The 19,712-nt window shown below is 36.3% G+C and overlaps 3 protein-coding genes across 6 annotated transcripts; 2 read left to right on the top strand and 1 right to left on the bottom strand.

Annotated features, from left to right (window-relative positions):
- The first annotated feature begins 5,343 nt into the window (after positions 1-5,343).
- On the top strand, positions 5,344-9,582 carry LOC111488349 (AP2-like ethylene-responsive transcription factor AIL6). Its single transcript, XM_023136052.1, has 9 exons — positions 5,344-5,539; positions 5,630-5,835; positions 6,096-6,678; positions 6,952-7,034; positions 8,186-8,194; positions 8,287-8,375; positions 8,517-8,590; positions 8,666-8,793; positions 8,885-9,582. Exons 2-9 carry the CDS (start codon positions 5,694-5,696, stop codon positions 9,316-9,318), a joined length of 1,542 nt encoding a protein of 513 aa, XP_022991820.1. The 5' UTR covers positions 5,344-5,539; positions 5,630-5,693; the 3' UTR covers positions 9,319-9,582.
- Positions 9,583-9,719: 137 nt separating this feature from the next.
- Positions 9,720-14,111, bottom strand: LOC111488309 (protein NETWORKED 2D-like). Its single transcript, XM_023136011.1, has 2 exons — positions 13,763-14,111; positions 9,720-13,452 (listed from the first exon to the last, which is right to left on the bottom strand). The coding sequence occupies exons 1-2, from the start codon at positions 13,854-13,856 to the stop codon at positions 9,866-9,868; spliced, it is 3,681 nt and encodes a 1,226-aa protein (XP_022991779.1). The 5' UTR covers positions 13,857-14,111; the 3' UTR covers positions 9,720-9,865.
- A 445-nt stretch (positions 14,112-14,556) lies between these two features.
- On the top strand, positions 14,557-19,462 carry LOC111488375 (cytochrome c1-2, heme protein, mitochondrial-like). 4 transcript variants are annotated; one of them, XM_023136088.1, is made up of 8 exons: positions 14,557-14,680; positions 15,314-15,384; positions 15,671-15,885; positions 17,329-17,608; positions 17,806-17,877; positions 18,643-18,759; positions 18,917-18,982; positions 19,065-19,462. In XM_023136088.1, the coding sequence occupies exons 2-8, from the start codon at positions 15,328-15,330 to the stop codon at positions 19,179-19,181; spliced, it is 924 nt and encodes a 307-aa protein (XP_022991856.1). In that variant the 5' UTR covers positions 14,557-14,680; positions 15,314-15,327; the 3' UTR covers positions 19,182-19,462. The 4 variants fall into 4 exon arrangements, with proteins under 4 accessions (XP_022991856.1, XP_022991867.1, XP_022991884.1 ...); XM_023136099.1 differs by having other exon boundaries at positions 14,581-14,758; XM_023136116.1 differs by lacking the exon at positions 14,557-14,680 and adding an exon at positions 14,741-14,762.
- Positions 19,463-19,712: the final 250 nt, after the last annotated feature.

Genomic DNA, 19,712 nt, shown 5'->3' with positions numbered 1-19,712 from the left:
ATAGGTATGGGCTTAAAGCCCAACTTATAGCGCTTGGTTCCTGTCCAAGTTGCACGGATATGAAGAAAGGATCTGTTACCAGGGTTACTCCCAACAACTCCAAATATTCTAGACTTTCATTATGCCCAAGTAATACGTGTAATGAATTTTGTATAGAATGAAATATATTTATTGATCATAGATATTAATATATGTTATATACCTATTTCCTAATTTTGTTTGATTAAAAATTATGTGTAAACAAAATATTTTGTTTTTAGTTTTGAAATTCAAATTAGGTCAAAGCTTAGAGCGATTTTAAAATACTCTTGTCGTATTAGAAAATATTTTAAAGCATATTTTTAATGATTTAAAAGTGATGCTATTTATCAATTAAATTTTTTAAATGAATTATTTTATAAATATTAAAAAAAAAAACTGAGAAGTTAGAAATATATCCAAATGAGAAACAATAATTTAGGGGCTTTCTATGTATATATATATATGTATAATAGTTGAATAATATTATTATTTAAAAAGAATATAAAAGGAGAGAGAGAGAGAGAGGAGGAGGAGGAGGAGGAAAAGGCAAAGTTTTTAAGATTTTAAGACAACTATTAAAATGAAATGCGTCAGAGAGGGCGGAAATGGGAAGAAGTGCACGTGCGTCACCGAATCCTTCGAGATAAATTTGAAATTTTAAAGATGCAACGCACGTGCCTTCAGTCAAAGGTCAAAAGTTCCTGATTTATTATTTATTTATTATTGTTGTTGTCGCACGCGTCGTCCATATGCCCCTAATTACACCCTACTAAACCCTTGCCCTAATCCCCCTCTCCTTTTCTTTTTCCCTATTTTATTTTTTCTATTTTCTTAATCATTCTTCCATTTCATAATTATAGTTAATACACTGCTAATAATTTCAATCATCACACCAGAGATCAAAACAAAATCCAAGTGTATAAATATACCCATAGAAAAATGATGATTAAATATAATTATGATCCACCACTTTATACTATACATCTCATACATTATTTTCTAAATATAGAATAAAGTTAGGGGATGAAGCTACACGTCAGCTGAATTATGATTTAGAGAGGGTAGATGATGGGAGCATGTTACTTTGAAAGTATACGACCACGTGTAATCCAGGTGGCAGGATATATTTATATTTATATATTTAAATATAGCGTGTAGGACTGAAGATTGAGGGATTTGGTTTGGTGTGGCGATGTGCGAGAGAGAGACGTGGATGAGTTACGAAACAAAAGATGATATTTTTAATTAATTTTGTACAAACCTTACTTACAAAGGGAGGAGGTTCACATTCCTTTTGTCTGCTCACACCACGTGTTATATCAAACCTCACATGCACCAACTTGGATTCTTTCTTTTTTTTCATTTTTCTATTTAATTTTTTAACAGTTGAGAACACCTAAAGCCGATTCAGCATTATAAGGTTTACTTTTAGATTAAGGTTGTTCATACCATTTCAATTACAAATATTCATTAAAAATTGCCCCCACAAACCAAAATGTCTACTTCCACAACTACTTCTTCCATAAAATATGTGAAATCTATTTGATTTGGCTCAAAGTTCACAAATTTAAGATTGTCGTGAACATGGACATATGTCGAATACACAAAAAGAGGATTGTCTTTCAACATTGAATAGGTTCAAATGATTTTGTGTCTATAGGCCTAAGAAAAGCGAAACGTCGTCAAAAAATGCAACTAAGCCAGCACCGTGGTGCCCTCAAATCATGCATATCCAACTAGTGTAAGCGCCATAATTTCCTCCCTTCTCATCAGCAAACACAGCCCAACACGTCTGCAATTTTTTGCCTACGTATTATATACTTTCACACGTCACAGGTAGATTGGATTTATTGTATCAATTCTCATAAATGATACATAAAGGTTCAGCGCTATTGTTCTTCTTCTTCAGTGTTTAGATTCAATGTTTGTTTATGTTGGTCCTTATCATCGATTATCTTGTTATGATTGTGTGTTTGGACAAACTTGTACGTATTTTAATCAATCTCATGAGCCTATTATATTATATAGGATATTAAATCTTAGGTCGGTACATACTATGGGGTGAATTCATTTTATTTAACCTTTTTATGTTTTTTTCTAACCCATGGTCCTCACTAGGTTAACCCATCATTAGATAGATAGGCACTAGGGAGTCAACTCTTTTATTTTTTTCACAACCATAGTTCATCACTTAGTGAACCCAGGATGGTTATTGTAAAAAAATTATAGAAAACCATTATTCAGTATAACACGGTGTTGTGTGACTTTGGGACACATTAAAACTACCTACGGAAAAATAGTTTGGAAAATGTCAAAATCAACCAGAAACATAAATTAAAATATTTAAAGTAAGTTGGAGGCACAAAAATAATAACAAAAGATGGAGAGAAAGGATTTATGATTTTTTGTCTTGTATGTGGTAGTGTCTCAAATTAGAGGTTAGACGTAAGATCGACATATTAGGAATCTAGAATATTCTATTAGGAATCTAGAATATTCTATTAGGAACCAAGATTCTAAACCATGGTATGATATTATCCGCTTTGAATATAAATTCTCATAGTTTTACTCTAGTTTATCAAAAATACCTCATATCAATAGAGACACATTACTTACTTATAAACTCAAGGATCGTCTTTTAATTAATTAAGGTAGGACTCTCTCTCTCAACCATCCTCACCATATTCAAATTCGATGGAAGAGCTAAACTATTATCAGGGAATGAAACTATCCCCTAACAACTCTTTGAATTTTAATGTTAAGACTATTAAATTCAAAACAAAAGATTAAAAACTTATCATTTAACTAAAATAAAGGTAAAAGTAAAAAAAAAATATATATATATATATATATATATATAAATGAATTTTTTTATTAAAAAAAAAAAAAAAAAAAAAAGGCATAAACACCCACAGTATCCTTTTAAAAATAAAAGGCAAGAAGAAGATTATATTATATGAAAAGGTGCATAATTGTTTTTAAACATATGAACAAGTTTAGAAACCCCAAAAGAAAAATAAAAGTTGTGTAGGTCTATTAACCAACACCTCCATCCAAATATGACGCTCTCTATCTCACTCTCTTTCCAATAATCAAACACAAAAAGCTATTTCCAAATAATTAAACTCCAAATCCAACCTTAATGGAAATATTAATATGATTTGTTTATTAATGGAACTTCAACTCACAACAAATCCCTACCTTAAACCCAAAAATGTGCATTAAATTTTGTCGTTTACAAACATTTTTGTAAAAAATATAATCCTATGAGACTTCTACTTTAATGCCCTATGAAGCTCGCAAAATTGCATTTCCAGTTTTCCATGCTAGTAAACTATATTTTATACTTTAATATCGATTCCATAACATATTATAAATATAGTTGTTGAAGGAGAAAATACATTATCAAACAAGACTAACTCCACCTATTGTTTGGGATTTGTAAAGAAATGAGTAACAAATATGACGTGAACTTAGGGGTTATTATTAAAAATTAAAAAATAAAGAGTAAATGGTTAAAATGGAAGGGTAAAATAGGTGAAAGATTAGATGGTAGGGTGATTTAATTAGGGGGGAGGGAGAGGAGGAGGAGAAAAAGTGGGAAGGAATTGCGGGAGGGTGTGAGGGTGGTCGGCATGCCAACGTCGTCAAAACACACCGTTTCAAAAACTGGCACTGCTTTCCACAAACCCTTTTTTTTTTTTTTCCTTTTTAAAATTAAATAATAATAATAATAATAATGTTGGAGTTGCCAAATTACTTGCCATAAAATGGGGGGATGAAATTTGTTTTCACAGCGCCAAATTAATCCTTTTCTACCCTTTTTCTTCCGCTTTTTTCGCTCATTGGTCGCCAACTTTTTTTTTTTACTTCAAAAAAAAAAAAAAACAAATATGATAAAATCTATTTTAATTTAGTAATTTATATTAATAGTATAGAATTAGGATGATATGGATAGTCACCATAATTTAACCTATGTTTAAATATGTCAGAACTTTTATATTGTTTATAGAGCTGCTGCCAGTATAGTGTGCTTTTTTAAACATGCTATGTAAATTTGTTTCTGCTTTTATATTTTGTTTTAAAAAAAAAAAAACCAAAATATTAAATATTTTGGAACTCTAAAAATAATCATATCACTTTCTACTTATCTTCCTATTTTATATTTATTTTATTATTATTAAAAAAAAAAAAAACGGTTACACAAAGGCTCCATTAATGAACTTTTTTTTCTACGGTTTTTTACTTAACAAACTTCTTTTTATTTATTTTCTTAAATAATTATGAAATTTTAGTCAAACCTTGAAAATAGGAACAATTATTATTTTTTAAGATTTAGTTAAAAATTCGTTTAAAAGCAAAAATAATGTTTTAATAAAAATAAAAAATTGGGGCATGCATGGTGGGAAAGTAATATAATATTAGATAGTATTTGAAAAAGTATTTATTAGGGGGAAATAGGTTGCGTTTGACCGCTGGCAGAAGAGAAAGGGGTTCCCTCAAACAGGGTTAAAAAAGGCAAGTTGAATTGATTAATTAATTGATATAGGTCTGTGTAATCAATTAATTTGAGTTTATGGAATGATTATGGGAGTAGAGAAAAATGAGACTAATTTCTCTAATTACTTACTTGTAGGCTTTTATTTATTTTTTTAAATATAAATTAAAAAAAAGGCAATAATTAGGTAGTTGTTTCATGAGCACATGCATATTAAAATTGAGAGAGGGAAGGGCATATGGTTTCTGCAATATCTGCCTCCCAATATTCCATTTTAATATCACTTTCCTACTCTTAATCACTTCAATTATTAATTCTATATTCAAAAATTATATTTCAATTTAAAATAAATAAGAAAAGTGAAAGTAAAAGAAAGAAGGGTCCAGGGAAGAGAAATCACACGGAGTCGGGAGAAGTAATTAAGTGATAAGTAGGTGAGGTGCATGCATGACAAGTGGGTAATATTATCACTCTAATCCATTGCTCAGGGGAGTTTAACTTATACATATTATGAATACACATTTGAATGCACTAAACTTTTACATTATAAGCTAAGAAGAAGGAGGAGGAAATTTTGCAGTAGCCCGGATGTTTCGCGACCTTGTTTCAGACAAAATTTCTTCAGCGCAGTGCCAAAAGTCGCTTCTCTACTACTACTCTCTCCTCTTTTTTGCATTCATTTTTTAAATTCTCTTTTTATTTGTTTAATTTAATTTAATTTAATTTATTCCAGTCTTGAATGCCGGTTGGCAAGTTGAACCGCTTCCATCTCCCCCTTATAAACCTCCACCTCCTCCTACTCCTGCTTCCAAATCCCGTGCCTTTTACTGCATGCATTTCTTCTTCTTCTTCTTCTTCTTTACAAACAGAAACAAAGGTTTGAACCCAAATCGATAAGTGTTAAGACAAAAGTCTTCCTTATTTTTTTTTTGTAATTGGGGTTTGGTCAGCTTCGTGATTCTCGTAGTGATTCTCCTGATATGGGAGCTCTTCTATTTCAGTAACGCACCCTCTGTTAAGGTAAAAAAAAAAAAAAGCTTCGGTTTCTTTCTTCTTCATTTTCTTCTCATTTTTTTTTGTTTGTTTATAACGTGATCCTATGCTTCTCAGATTCATCACCAAACAAGAAGGTTCAACATACTTTCAATACCTTTTTTCTGAACACCATAAACTAATGGCTCCTGCGACTAACTGGCTTTCCTTTTCCCTCTCTCCCATTGAAATGCTTCGCTCTGCTGACTCTCAGTTTGTTCCTTATGAAACCTCCTCCACCGCCTCTCCTCACTATCTCTTAGACAACTTATACTCCAATAATGGTATTCCTTTTTTTCCTTTTTTTCTTTTTTTTTTTTTGCTTATTTTATGTTTGGTTGCTGAGAAGGTGCTAGAAAGTGATTGTGCTGTACTGGGTTTTGAGTAATTTCAGATTCCCATTTCAGATAATCACTGATTGAATGAACAAAATTCCTCAAAATCGATTTTTTTTTTTATTGGGGAGTTCGTATTTGACTAATTTCGATATGGGTTTTTTTTTTTTTTTTTTTTTTTTTTTTTTTTTTTTTTTTTTTAATTGAAGGATGGAGTAATAGTACTAATGCTCACTCCAAATCATCATCCCAACTTTTCTTCATGGATGGAGATGAAAACAATGAGGTTATCAAAGAAGATCATCATAATCAATCGACACCCGCCATTTATACGAGCTATCTTCATCCACAAACCCACCACCAACCCAAACTGGAAGATTTCCTCGGCGATTCCTCGCCGATGGTACGGTATTCCGACAGCCAGACGGAGACTCAAGATTCGTCTTTGACTCATATTTACGACCATGGCTCGGCACCCTATTTTGGGGACCAACAGGAACTCAAAACCATTGCGGCGTTTCGTGCTTTTTCTGGGAACTCCGGCTCTGAAGTTGACGATTCGGCTTCTATGGGGAGAACCCAGATCGCGGCCGGTGCTCATTCTATTGAGTCTTCGGTTAGAAATGAGTTGGGGACTTTCTCTAGCTGCCCCACGGGTGCTCTTTCCCTCGCCGTTGCGCAGAGCTCTGACACGGTGACAGCTGGGGGTGTCGTGGCGGTTGACTCCGATTCGTCCAAGAAAATTGCGGATACCTTTGGGCAGCGAACATCAATTTACAGAGGAGTCACTAGGTCAGTACTTAAACAATCAACACATTTTATTTCATGATTAAAGATAGAAACAGTGTTGGTATCAGGAATCACTTGTTTTTGGGGTGTAGTGGTGAATATAGTTGTATTCTATGAAGTTAAGGTTTGGAATAGTGTAATGAGTTAGTAGTAGGGTTGGATAAGCATGTATGTATGTAGGTATGTATGTATGTATGTATGTATGTATGTAATAAAGAAAGCAGAAGAAGGAGGTGAAAGGTGGAGTTTTGTAAACGTTGGTGTTTGATTTTGCAGGCACAGGTGGACGGGTAGATACGAGGCGCATCTATGGGATAACAGCTGTAGAAGAGAGGGTCAGGCTAGGAAAGGACGTCAAGGTTTTCTTTCTCTCTCTCTCTCTTAGAAAACAACCAAGTCTTTTTTAATTGTTGTTAATGGGGTTTTGAAGAAGTTGCCAAATAATAGTGTTATTACTTAGTAGAAGAGGAAGAGAACAGAATCTAAGTAGGCAGGCAGGGGAGGCAGGGGCGGGCAGGCAGGCAGGCGTGTATTATAGAGGAGGGCATTAGGCTAAGAAAAAGGCTGAAAAGAGAATTAAAAAAGAAGAGGGTTTTGCTGCATGCATGAGGGAGTTTCAGAGATTTCATTTAATGGGGGATTTGAAAGAGAGAGAGAAATGAATTAATAAAGAGAAGTTGGGTTCTTATCATATCATATCATATCAGAGTCTTTTTTATTATGATTGAGTGATGGTATATGTAATGTGTACTTTTTTCCCATTTTCAGTTCCGACTACGCTTCTTCTTTTATGTATATATATATATATTTGTTGTTTTGATTGATTTGATCAGATGTGCCGCCATTTTGCTTCATTTATTTTTCTTTTCTCTGCTGAGAGAGAGAGAGAGAGAGAGTTAATTAGTGGTCACTTTGATGCGACCCACATCCATGAGTCTGTACTCACTCACTACTCTGCCTCTTTCTCATCTTATTTCTTCTGATCAGTTTTTCGCTTTTTTACTTTTGCTTTTGCTTTCTTCCTCCTCCCAACTACGGTTTGACCAAACCACTATTTTCCAACTACTCATGTCCAATGTCCAATGTCCAATGTCGTGTGTGCCATTGTTGTTAAAACTTTATAATTCTCCAATTTCGATCGAAGGGGTGTCAGGATTTGGGTGTCGGGTTCTTGTGTCTCGACTATGCTTTTCGTATAATTTTTGGTTATTCCAAGCCCAATTTGTTAAAAATTTGATTAGTGTAGAAACGATTCGAGTGAGGTGTCGAAATTAGGGTTTTTGTATAATGGGTGTGTTGCTCTCAAATCTAGTTTGTCTTGGGGGAATATTCTTGTATTAGGAAAGCATTTAGAATGTTATGAACAAATTTGGAAAGTGTTCATGAGCCTAAACTGATATCGCATGCTACTCACGTGCTTTTACTATTTGTTTGACTATTACTAAGAGTTGGATTGTCTTCTTTTTTTTGCATAATATCTGCGGTGCTGATTTCTACCTTTGTTCTTCAGTTTATTTAGGTATCAAATTTCTCCCCTTTTTTTGGCTATGTTTTCTTTTTCCACATTTGTACAGAAATTATTTATTGAGTCTATGAATCATATTTTTGCAGGTGGGTATGATAAGGAAGATAAGGCAGCTAGGGCTTATGATTTGGCGGCTTTGAAGTACTGGGGTCCCACTGCAACCACCAATTTTCCTGTAATATATATATATATATACATACACTCTTTCCATAGAATTGTAATATGGTAACTATATACACTTCTGTATTATCCATAGTGTTTTTCTAACTTTTTGTTCACTCATTTTTTTTGTCCCTTTCCGGGTTTCGTCTCTTAGGTTTCGAATTACGCCAAAGAATTGGAAGAGATGAAACATGTCACCAAGCAAGAGTTTATTGCATCTTTGCGTAGGTAAGTTTCGGGTTGTTTTGTTTTTGTTTTGTTTTCCTTTTGGTTGTTTGCTGAAAATTCTTGTTTGGGCTTCAGAAAAAGCAGTGGTTTTTCGAGGGGTGCGTCTATTTATAGAGGTGTGACGAGGCATCATCAGCAAGGTCGATGGCAGGCGAGGATTGGGCGTGTTGCAGGGAATAAGGATTTGTATCTCGGGACGTTTGGTAGGTTTATTTGCGTGATGTGAATGTGGGAAATATGTTTGATTGGTTACGTTGATGTTTGATGCTAACTAGCATGACTCTTCTCTTGTAGCTACTGAGGAGGAAGCTGCTGAGGCATATGATATAGCAGCGATCAAGTTTAGGGGTTTGAATGCTGTGACGAACTTTGAGATGAATCGATACGATGTGGAGGCTATTGCGAAGAGTGCGCTGCCAATTGGGGGAGCTGCAAAAAGGCTGAAGCTTTGCCTTGAATCGGATCAGAAGCAGATATCAAATCATGATCAAGCAGCCCAATGCAGCAGTGGAAGCAACAGCATCAACTTCGGCGCCCCTATTCAGTCCATGCCACCCATCCCCTGTGGAATTCCATATGATACTGCAGCCATGCTGTATCACCATAATTACTTCCATCATCTTCAACCTAACCCTCTCGGCTCGTTGGAGTCGACCACCCCAGCCATTGGAGCATCTACCATGGCACCTCAAGCAGCCGAGTTTTTTGTTTGGCCTCACCAGTATTAGAATTTTGGCATTTACTGATAAGATATGATGATCGTAGTAAAATGTAGCTAACACATGACCCGATTAGTACGTCGATGCTGTCTGGGTAACCTGGATCTTTATCCAAAATGACTGTAGTTCAACTCTTAACCCCCTTTGAAGTAGGAACAAGGAGAAAGAGGTAGGGTGGTGGGTTTTTGGTATGGAAAAACTAAACTTGTTATTTGTAGGAAGTTGATGAATTTTGTAATGTTTAACACCCCATGAATATCCTTGAGATTTTGACGTGTTTGAATGTGGAACAACAGATGCATCCATCCATCTTGTTTGCTACTTGAGTGAGTGAAAGTACTGCGCTTGATTGATATCAAAATTATGAATTTTGGTATCAATCAATCAAGGGCTATTATTAGCCAATGATATGAACAGAGAATTTAAGGGATGTGTATTTTTCCAGATGAGCTTAAAAAACAAGCTTACACAACAACAAGAGTCTAGGATCACTTCTGCCAAAAATTGCAGAAGACCAAATGAAAAGATGTGGAAAGTGGGATGCAAAACAAAGAATTTACAGATTGCCTGCTTTCAAAGCATAATACTTCTTTTGCATAACAGGTGCCATCCCGGAGAAGATGGATTGCTTCTTTGGTTTGACGCCGAAGATGAACGAACGTAAAGGAACTCTGTTTCTGCTTTCTGAGTGTGTCAGCTGTGAAGTAGTTTCCTGCCTTGACCCTGAAAGTCTGAACTCCTCGTTCAACTTTGCCAGATTTGTCTCTACCTCATATTGAAGTGATCCTATGTGATCTAAAGCTGCTTGCAATTCATCCGCCACTTTATTGTTCTCTTGTTTCATGTTCAAAACCTCCCCTTGAAACTTGGCAGCTTGGTAGCTGGTGAATGAGAAATCATCATCCTCCGCGCTTGCCTTCAATCCCGCTGTTATTTCTTCTTGAATGTTGCACAGTGATGTAAATCTGTCCTCCAGCTCCTCTTTCAATTCCCCACTTTTATCCGACCAGATGTTGAGTTCATTCTGTATCTCCCTCAAGTGTTTGTACAATGGCCGCGCCTCTGATCTCAACGAGAAGTTCCCACTCCCACTCACATCCTGTTTCTTCCCTTTTTCTTGAAGCTTTGTCACTTCCGTTTTTAGATCCTGAATCCCAGTTTCGAATTGCTGTATCTGATGGAATGTAGCACTGAACTTCAACCAGAAGTCTAAATTTTCCTCCAGAAGTTCATCAATTCTCATCCGGAGTCTTTCTTCGATCTCTGACGTTGTCGTCTCTGGTTGTTGTACTAGAAACTTACTGATGTCAAATCCCAAATTATCATTCGATACATCTTGACGTGTCAGTCTTTTTCTCCGACCTGCTTTACCGTTCGTTGTTATATTGGTTTCCTCACTTTGATCATTTGAGGTTTTCTGGTCGTCTGTCCCAATTTTCTGCTCGCTCAAATCCATTGATTCCCTGTTTTCATTGAAACATTTCTGCATCAGATCCAATTTATGGTGCAATGATCTGATTTCCTGATCCTTCAACGCGTTTACAGTTTTTAATTCATTTAGCTGCTTTAACGTTTGAAGATGATCACGATCCTTTTCATCCATTTCGATCAGCTTCTTCTTTGCATCCTTGAAATTTCGAAGAGTTCTAGTGTACTCTGACAGGAGAGCTTTTTCCCTGTCTTCTATTCCACTCAAGAACAACTGCTGCCAATTTGGTTCATCTACTTCATTCACTACTTGCAATTCTTCGTCTTTTTCTATATTAATTGCCTCTGAACAATTCCTCTTCATTATCTTCTTCATCATCTTCTTCTTCTTCTTATTCTCTACTTTAACTTCTCTTCCATTTCCAGGGGAACCATTATCGTCGTTCTTCTCGGGATTGCCAACCGACAAGTCGACAACAATTCCTTCCGGACCTATGGCTGTGTTGCCTGCATCGGATTCATCATAACTACCTTTTGAACTCTTTGATTCGTCCTGGATTTGGACTTCTTCTACTTGACCTCCAGAAGTGTTATTCACTCTAGCTTCCTCACGATCACCTTTTGAGTGTTGTGAATTAGCCTTGGTTTCAACAACTTCCATAAGCTTTCTAGCAGAACCAGAACCAGACAAGGTTTGAGCAATTACTTTCTCACTCTTGACAGCAGCATCTGCAGTGGAGTCTTCATAGCTACCTTTCGAACTCTGTGATTGGTCCTGGATTTGAACTTCTTCTACTTGACTTCTATCAGTGGTATTCACTCTAGCTTCCTCATGACCACCTGCTGTATGCTGTGAATTAGCCTTGGTTTCAACAACTTCTACAAGATTTGTAGCAGACCCATCAGCCTCATTTTTCTTGGGATTGTCTGCAGCATTCACTGACAAGGTTTGAGAAATTACTTCCCCACTTTTGACAGCAGCAGCATCTGCATCCCTAGTATCAACAACTCTTAGACTTCTAGAAGCATTACTAACATCAAGTTTCTTAGAACTTCTTCGCAAATTTCGAGAATCCATCCGGACTGGACAAATGTTATTTTCATTTCTGTTCATGCTACTTGCATCAGCTTCCTCAGAGTTACCTTTCAAATTCTGTGATTCCAATTCTTTAGGGGATGTTTTCATTTTAATGATTGGTTCCTCATTTCTCCTCGAATCTGTTACCTGACACTCTTCAACTGATCCCATTTGTTTTGGATTATCAGAACCCTCATTGGGCTGTTTGAGCTCTGTATCTTCTCCACTTGCACCTAACTTTACACCAGCAACTTCCTCTTTTTGTTGGACCTGCACCATGCTTACTAAAGATTTTGGCTTTGGCTCTTCATCAGCTTTCAACTTCTCTGGTTGTTCAAGCTGCACCATGTTTACGGAAGATCCTGGCTCGGAACCCTCATCTTGCTGTATGCTTGGCAGTTTACCAGACAGATGATCAAGATTACAATGTGCCTCAATTATTTGGGATTGGAAATGGGTTTTCTCATTCTCAAGTTTCTGGTTCAGATTCTGAAGCTCACTCAGTTTCGTCTCCGTATCCTTTAGCTTCTGTTGTAGAATGTTGTTTCCATCAATTATGGATGTCTTCCCATCTTCCAGAGTTCGTATCTGTGTTTGCAGGTTGTTGGTTTCTGATCTTAACTGTTTGATAAGAGCAGTCTGAGAAGAGAAGGCGGTTTCTAAGCTGATCACCTTGGTTACAAGCTCATCAATGTTTTCAGCCATATCTGTCATGGTAAGACATGTACTTCCCTCCAACTGCTGCTGGATTTTTTCGCGTAATTCCTCTGCTCTCTGTTTCTCTTCTACACGAATGCTAACCTCTTCAGGAACTACTGGTTTTTGCTTCTCCTCATTGGGTCTGTCACCATGAAGCTCACCTTTGAGAGAATCTAATCTCTTTCTTACTTCATTAATCCTTTCAGACTCTGTCCTTGCTTCCTCAGCTGATCTCTCCTGTTTATCCTCCAACTGAGTCAATGTTTCTTGGCAGGATTTCAAAGCAGTGTTTGCCATCAAATTACGAGCCTCGTCGTCTTCAATGACGATTCCCTCTCCAAACTCATCTTGCAAGCTGAAAACTCTGTCTTGCATCTCCTTGATCTGATTCTCGATCTCCCAATACCTTCCAAGCTGGCTTTCGTAAGAGCTCTTCAAGAACTCCTTCTCTGTTTGTAGTGACAAGATCTGTTTCTGCAGCTTGTCAATCTCATCCAATGCCTGTCGTTTCCCCAACCCGGATTTAGCAACTGCCGAAGCTGCAGCTGCAAAATTTGAGATCTTTTTAGGCTTCAACTTCTTCGTCGCTGTCGTAATGACAGACTTCAAATCAGTGGGGGCCTTGGGAACTTTTGGGATGTTTCCTCTGTTGATGTGAGGTGACTTCTTGGAGAATTTAGGCATGGATTCTTCATCTTCCTCGTCCATCGCGAACTCAACTTGCTCCGGAAAAACCGAAGCAATCGTGTTGTTGGCATTCTGCAGCTCAGTTGAAATGTGATCATAGCGTTCAGCCAAAGCTCTGTAAGCTCTGTAAGATTCCTCCACGAAGTATATCAGCTCTGGCCTCTTTTTATAATACATTTCGGCCCTCCGCGCAAATGAATCTCCATCTTCTTCTATCAACTTCAATGCGCTTTGGACCTTTTCCTCCATATCTGCAATTTGCAGAAACTATAATTTCTCATGATTGATCGATGAGACATGAATCGATCTGGGCAATTGATTATATGATCCAATCCCAAATGGGAATCCTTAAACTTTCAGAACAAGACATTTAGGATATCCAGAACACGATCTTACCCAAGAAAAATTAGAGAAAAAACGACGCTAAACGTTCTTAAGAAAAATGAAGAACAATGTAGAATTAGATATGCAGATCAAGTCATAAAAGCATGCCGTCCATATCAGAAACAGAGAAAAAGAAGAAAACCCAGATGAGAGAAAGGAAAGAAAAGAGAGATGAACCTAGAAGATTCTGCTCCATCCATTTGGACTGTTTGGTCCTGATGTGGCTCGCCCACCACCATGAATAAGCATTGCTTGCAGCTCTCTGCAACATGGTTTATGTCTGCGAGGGATTCTGCAATCCTAAAACTGTGAAAGCTGTGTGTTTGTGTTATGTGTGTGTGGTTTGATTGTCTGTCTCTCTATAGAGGAAGAGAGAAGACATGGAAATGTGCGTGGAAAGGGTTTGATGAAGAAGAAAAGAAGGGAAGAACAGAGAGGAGGAGAGAAAGAGAGATCGATTAAGGCCATTGAGAATAGGAATGTAGAAAGGAATTGCCTTTTTTCTTACTAAATATGAGATCATGGAGGAGAGTAAACTTCGCTCTAATTACTTGTTTTTAATTAATTGTGAATTAAAATTGCCTTTTTTGTCTCTCTCTCTTTTTTTTTTTTTTCCTTTTTAAAATTTCTATATACTTAGATTTCAATCGGTTTTGAAATTTATTTAAAATTATTTTTAACAGAGGAGATTAAGATTTCTATTGTCTTTAAATATGTATCAATTTTTTTCCATGACAAACAAATTTTGAGATAAAAATTAATTCTTTTTTCATACATATAGATGAAAAAATATGGTAAAATTTACTGATTTGTTAGAATAGAATTAAATTTATATCTAATAATTAGTTGATTTAAAAATTCAGCTCTTGAAAATTGCCGGTTTTTGCAGAATTGGTTCAGCCATTTTAATTCAAGACCGGACCGAACCGAACCACTTAGGGCCAAGCAAACACTAGACGCCACAGGAGCCCATCCAACATTGTTGGGCCAGGTAGCCATTTCTGAACCATAGATTTTCTTTTTTCTTTTTCTCCCGCCTCACCTGCAATTTGCGAAGGACCTCTGATTCTGAATCCTATCTCTGAGCTTCAACAGGTTATTTGACCCTTCTCCGCGCACCTCCTGCTTGCCCGGCGCCGACTATTCCCTTGGATCGCGTTGTTTAGCTGTTTCGTGTGTATTTTTGCTTCTGCTTTGTTGCCCGATTTCTCCACGGATCTATGCCTGTTCTTCCTCTTTGTTTTCACTTTTCGGGCTAGGTTTTATATGGCATGTCATGCCGTGTTTTAGATTTTGGTTGTAGTTTCAATTTTGTGGCTTTTTAAGCTGTTATGATATTGATTGAAAGGATAATTATGTTATTTCTGTACTGCGTAGAAGTATTTGTTCCATGACATGGGAGTTTTGTTTTGGTATGGATGTTGATTCATGTGAAATGGGGTTTGAAGCGGTAATAGATTGTCGACATGGTTAAAAAAATTTGATTTTGTGTTTATTTCTACCAGCATTTTTAATGGCATTTTCTGTAATTAGCTGAAATTTTCGTATTAGGTAGTATGCGTTCACTTTTTCCCTTTATCTTCGTTGTTGAAGTTATCAGTTATGTGAGTTCTGGGTGATGCGTCTTGTATAGTAATCTTCTCCTCTGAACTCTCTGCAATTATTGAAACAGTGTATGTGTTTTATCTTGTCCATTTTGATTTTTTTTTTTGTGTGAATAATTTGCAGAAATTGTGTCTGGAATGGCTGGGGGAGGAATGATCCGGCACTTACTCAGGAAATTTCCATCTCAATCTTCTGTAAGTACTTTAGCTTGTTATTCTATGTCCTAAACACAAAGGATAAGCTTTTGATTGAGTTTTCTATTTGTCCTGTCATAAATAGACGTTAAAGAATCTATATGGTTAGTCACTATAATGCTTGATTTTAGGGAACAGTGTTGGTGTCACCAGTATTTACATTGTTGAAGAGGTGACTTTTACCGTAGTTACGGGAGATGAAGAGGACTGTTTCTATTTCATTGATCAGTGACATCAATTAAATTAGCTGATACATAGTTGTGGTTACGGTACCTTACTTGTGCAGACCCCTCCTTTGACCTCTTCCCTTATTTCAAAAAACGAGGAAGCTGGCTTTGCTGGGATGAACTCCTTTAGAAGGCTTGCGCTACTTGGAGCAGGCATTTCTGGATTTTTCAGTTTTGCAACTTTGGCATCTGCTGATGAGGCAGAACATGGCTTGGAGTGTCCAAACTATCCCTGGCCTCACCAGGGCATTTTGAGTTCATATGATCATGCTTCGTAAGATATGATGATGACTTTTTGCTTTTTCCCTGCTTTATAGAACTGTCGGAATTCTTGAGCTGTCTTTACTTCACCATCAGCCTCACAGCTCTTACCTTAGTGTTTTAAGCCCGCTATAAGATGTTCTACATGTTTTTAATGATTTTTATTTTCTTTTTAGTTGATTTAGATGGATTATATTATTGTAGAGTGCAGCAATTTATTATAGCATTCCCCTGTTTTGACATGAAGTTGACTGCTCATTTGTGCTCGTCACTTATCATTGACCCATCTAGAAATTGATAGATGGCTCATATCTTAATGAGGTGATGGCCTTCTTATGTCTTTTGTCTAGAAGTAGATGGCCCATTCAATCCCGTCCTTGGTCATTGAAATATTAAGAAACTTTATATTAATGGACAGCCTCCATAGATTGTGCATAGTCTTATCATCTTTATCATCATCTTATCCTTCTTGTTATTGATGTTGTTATTAAAATCATCATCATCATCATATTATGTGAAATGTTTTTTTTTTTCTTTCCCAATTTACATTTATTAAGGCGGAATTTTGATGACATAAAAGAATGGAAAAAGAAAAAGACTGGAAGGAGATCTGCAAAGGGAGCCCAGAATTAAATAAGATTCCAACAATCAAAGAATGGGAAGAGTAAATTCTATAATTTCTTCTTCAGCAGGAAAGGATTACAAAAGGTTATTCTTATGAAATAGAAGAGAAATCACTAGGAATTGTCCCAAGCATGGAAGATTATAAAACTCTTCCATTTGGTGTTTATCGAGAAGGAACTGTAATTGCCAAGAAAGATTAGAAAAAAAGCTTCGAAGTGAGCCCAGATTTTGATAATATCCCAAATTTCAAAGAAAGGGTGGAGAAATTATATAAATCTCTTCCAATTAGCATTTTAGTTTTGAACCCTGAAAATGTTTAAGAAGGGGGAGATAAGGAATCGTCTCTTCAAAGGATTACTAATAGTTCTTTCATTGGGTTCATATCAAGAAGGAACTGTAATTAGAAAAGAAATTGAGAAGAAATACTATTTAGAGAGCCCGTAATTTAATGAGATCCTAATCATTCTAGAAGAGTCAGCAAAAATTCTACAATTTCTTTCCAATTAAATCTATCAAGGCAAGGCTGGCCAGAATAACATTCTCCCTTAGATCTTTGCCCATATATAGGGGTTTCAAAGAGTTAAAACTTTTCCTGGTAAGCACCAGGTGAGACTAAAATCCTTTTAAATTCCTTGCCAACATTTCAAAGTGAAGGAGCATGTCACATTTTCTTATCCATTAATTTGTTTCCCTATGGTCTTGTGGATAACATATTTCCTATCTGTTCCTCCTGACTCAATAAATTAATTGGTCAACATTAATCATTTATGTTGAGAGAGATTTGATGATAGTGTATAATCTTAATGCTCTAAGGTTGATTTTGGTTGAGCAGGATTCGGCGTGGTCATCAGGTTTATCAACAAGTGTGTGCATCTTGTCATTCCATGTCTTTGATATCATATCGTGATTTGGTTGGTGTTGCATATACTGAAGAGGAGACGAAAGCAATGGCTGCTGAAATTGAGGTAGTGGATGGGCCTAATGATGAGGGTGAGATGTTCACTCGTCCAGGTAAACTCAGTGATCGGTTTCCTGAACCATATGCCAATGAGCAAGCTGCTAGATTTGCTAATGGTGGAGCTTACCCTCCGGATCTAAGCCTCATCACAAAGGTAATTCTTCTTTATCATTCTTGTAGTTTCAGGAAGCAAGATTGTATATATCAAATCATGGGTGTTGACTATTGATACCAAAATGTTTATCCGTTATTTTCCCCCTTGGTGATAAAAACAGAATCATTTATGCACATAATGTAGAGAATTTGTGAATGAACTTTGTTCTAATGTCATTTTATCTTTTTCCCTCTCAGGCTCGTCATAATGGTCAGAATTATGTATTTTCCCTTCTGACTGGTTATCGTGACCCACCTGCTGGTGTTTCGGTAAATTTTAATCCACATTATTTTTACTAAATTCCATAGGATGTTCTGTATTTCTCATTGCAAATTTACAGTTGTAAATTATGGGACTTGTGTGAGTAGAAGATATATTTTGATTGCCCTTATTAGGATACTACCATGTTCTGTTATTTCATGTGAGCTTCCTTCAGTAGGGTTAGTTAGTTTTAGATGTCTTCTATTGCCTGCCAATTTTGATGTAATGTGTGGGTACAGTTCACATGGAACAGATATGTGCATGTTGCATATCTTCGTTGAAATTAATATACTCCATATTTGTTTGTTTTTAGTGTGCGAGATAGACGTTTCTTGTGGCCTCAGAAGCTGCAAGTAGAGTGTCATATTTTCGTGCTTATTTATGGTAGAAAATTGTAACCACCTCTGAGGTCTAGTTTGAACTTAGGTAGCCTGTTTTGGAAGCTGTATTTCTTCATTGTTGTGAAATCATCAGATGTCTTGCATATTGATTTTAGTTTTGTTTGTTACTCCACTGCCTCATTGGAGTCTGACGGAGTATCTTTTTTCCATCTGAGTATTCTATTCTTGAATAAATATGAAACAAGCCTTTATTCTTATGATCCTTGTTAAACATTAGTTCATAGTGTTGTACTCGATTTGAAGTGGGCCATGGTCATTTAAAGCTTAGAATTGGACGCAATTTAAATATTTCCAACCAATAAGCAAATTTGTATTATTTTCCAGCTTGATAACTCTTCTCAATTCTGAAGAACACTCTGAATGGTTTTGTAGATCCGAGAGGGTCTGCACTATAACCCTTATTTCCCTGGCGGAGCAATTGCAATGCCTAAGATGCTTAATGATGGAGCTGTTGAATACGAAGATGGTACCCCTGCAACAGAAGCACAGGTTAGTCTGCAAAATATGCGAAGTTCATAAGTTGTATAGAATATGAGAATATGTATTACGAATGCACAAATCTACCAGGGCTGACCGAGCATCATCTTGCTCAAGTATTGATCCTTCATACATCAACTTATAAGTTCCATGTCCCTTTGTATTGTAGATGGGGAAAGATGTTGTGTCATTCTTGTCATGGGCAGCTGAACCAGAAATGGAAGAAAGGAAACTGGTAATTTGCATGTTAAATCTATGTTGCCTTGTTTCACGTTTCTAGTTCTCTTGTCTGATGTGTGTTTGGCCTTGAATGGCAGATGGGATTCAAATGGATCTTCGTGCTCTCTTTGGCTCTACTTCAGGCCGCATACTACCGACGATTGAAGTGGTCAGTTTTGAAGTCCCGCAAGCTGGTTCTTGATGTAGTCAACTAGTAGCTACCTGCATTTGAGTTTGTGTCTATTATTTTGCTTCTGGGAAGAAATGAATTGGCAATAAGTATCTGTTAGAATGTAATGGTTCTTGCGAAGCAATTTCCTTTTTGAATCCGTTAATTTGCAGTGAAATGACCTGCAAGTGTCGAGTTCCTCCTTTTTGATGAAAATAAATTCATTAGTTTGTGGTAAATTGTGTGTAAGATTTATAGGCCAAAACAAGGAATTCGAATTCGAAGGGTGTCTGCCTTATTTGGAGATAACAATTATGTTTTACCAAATGACCACATTTTGGCCTGTTCAGTGATTAGTTTATATGTTGTACTATTTGGTACGATAAATTTGTATCACTCAAGATCTAGACTCGTACCTTTGCTTTTGGTTTCATCCAAAATATCTTACAATCTCAACAATCTCAAAACCTACCTGAGTTGATTTTTTTAATACAACATATCGGATAATTAAGTTATGCTATGTGTAAAACATATTTCACACATATATTTCTTGTAAAAGTAATAAATACAAATATTG

The sequence above is a fragment of the Cucurbita maxima genome, unplaced genomic scaffold, assembly GCF_002738345.1.
Source record: "Cucurbita maxima cultivar Rimu unplaced genomic scaffold, Cmax_1.0 Cma_Scf00001, whole genome shotgun sequence".
In the NCBI taxonomy this organism is placed as follows: Eukaryota; Viridiplantae; Streptophyta; class Magnoliopsida; order Cucurbitales; family Cucurbitaceae; genus Cucurbita; species Cucurbita maxima.
Note: the sequence above shows the minus strand (reverse complement) of the source record. Positions and strands in the feature narration are given on the sequence as shown.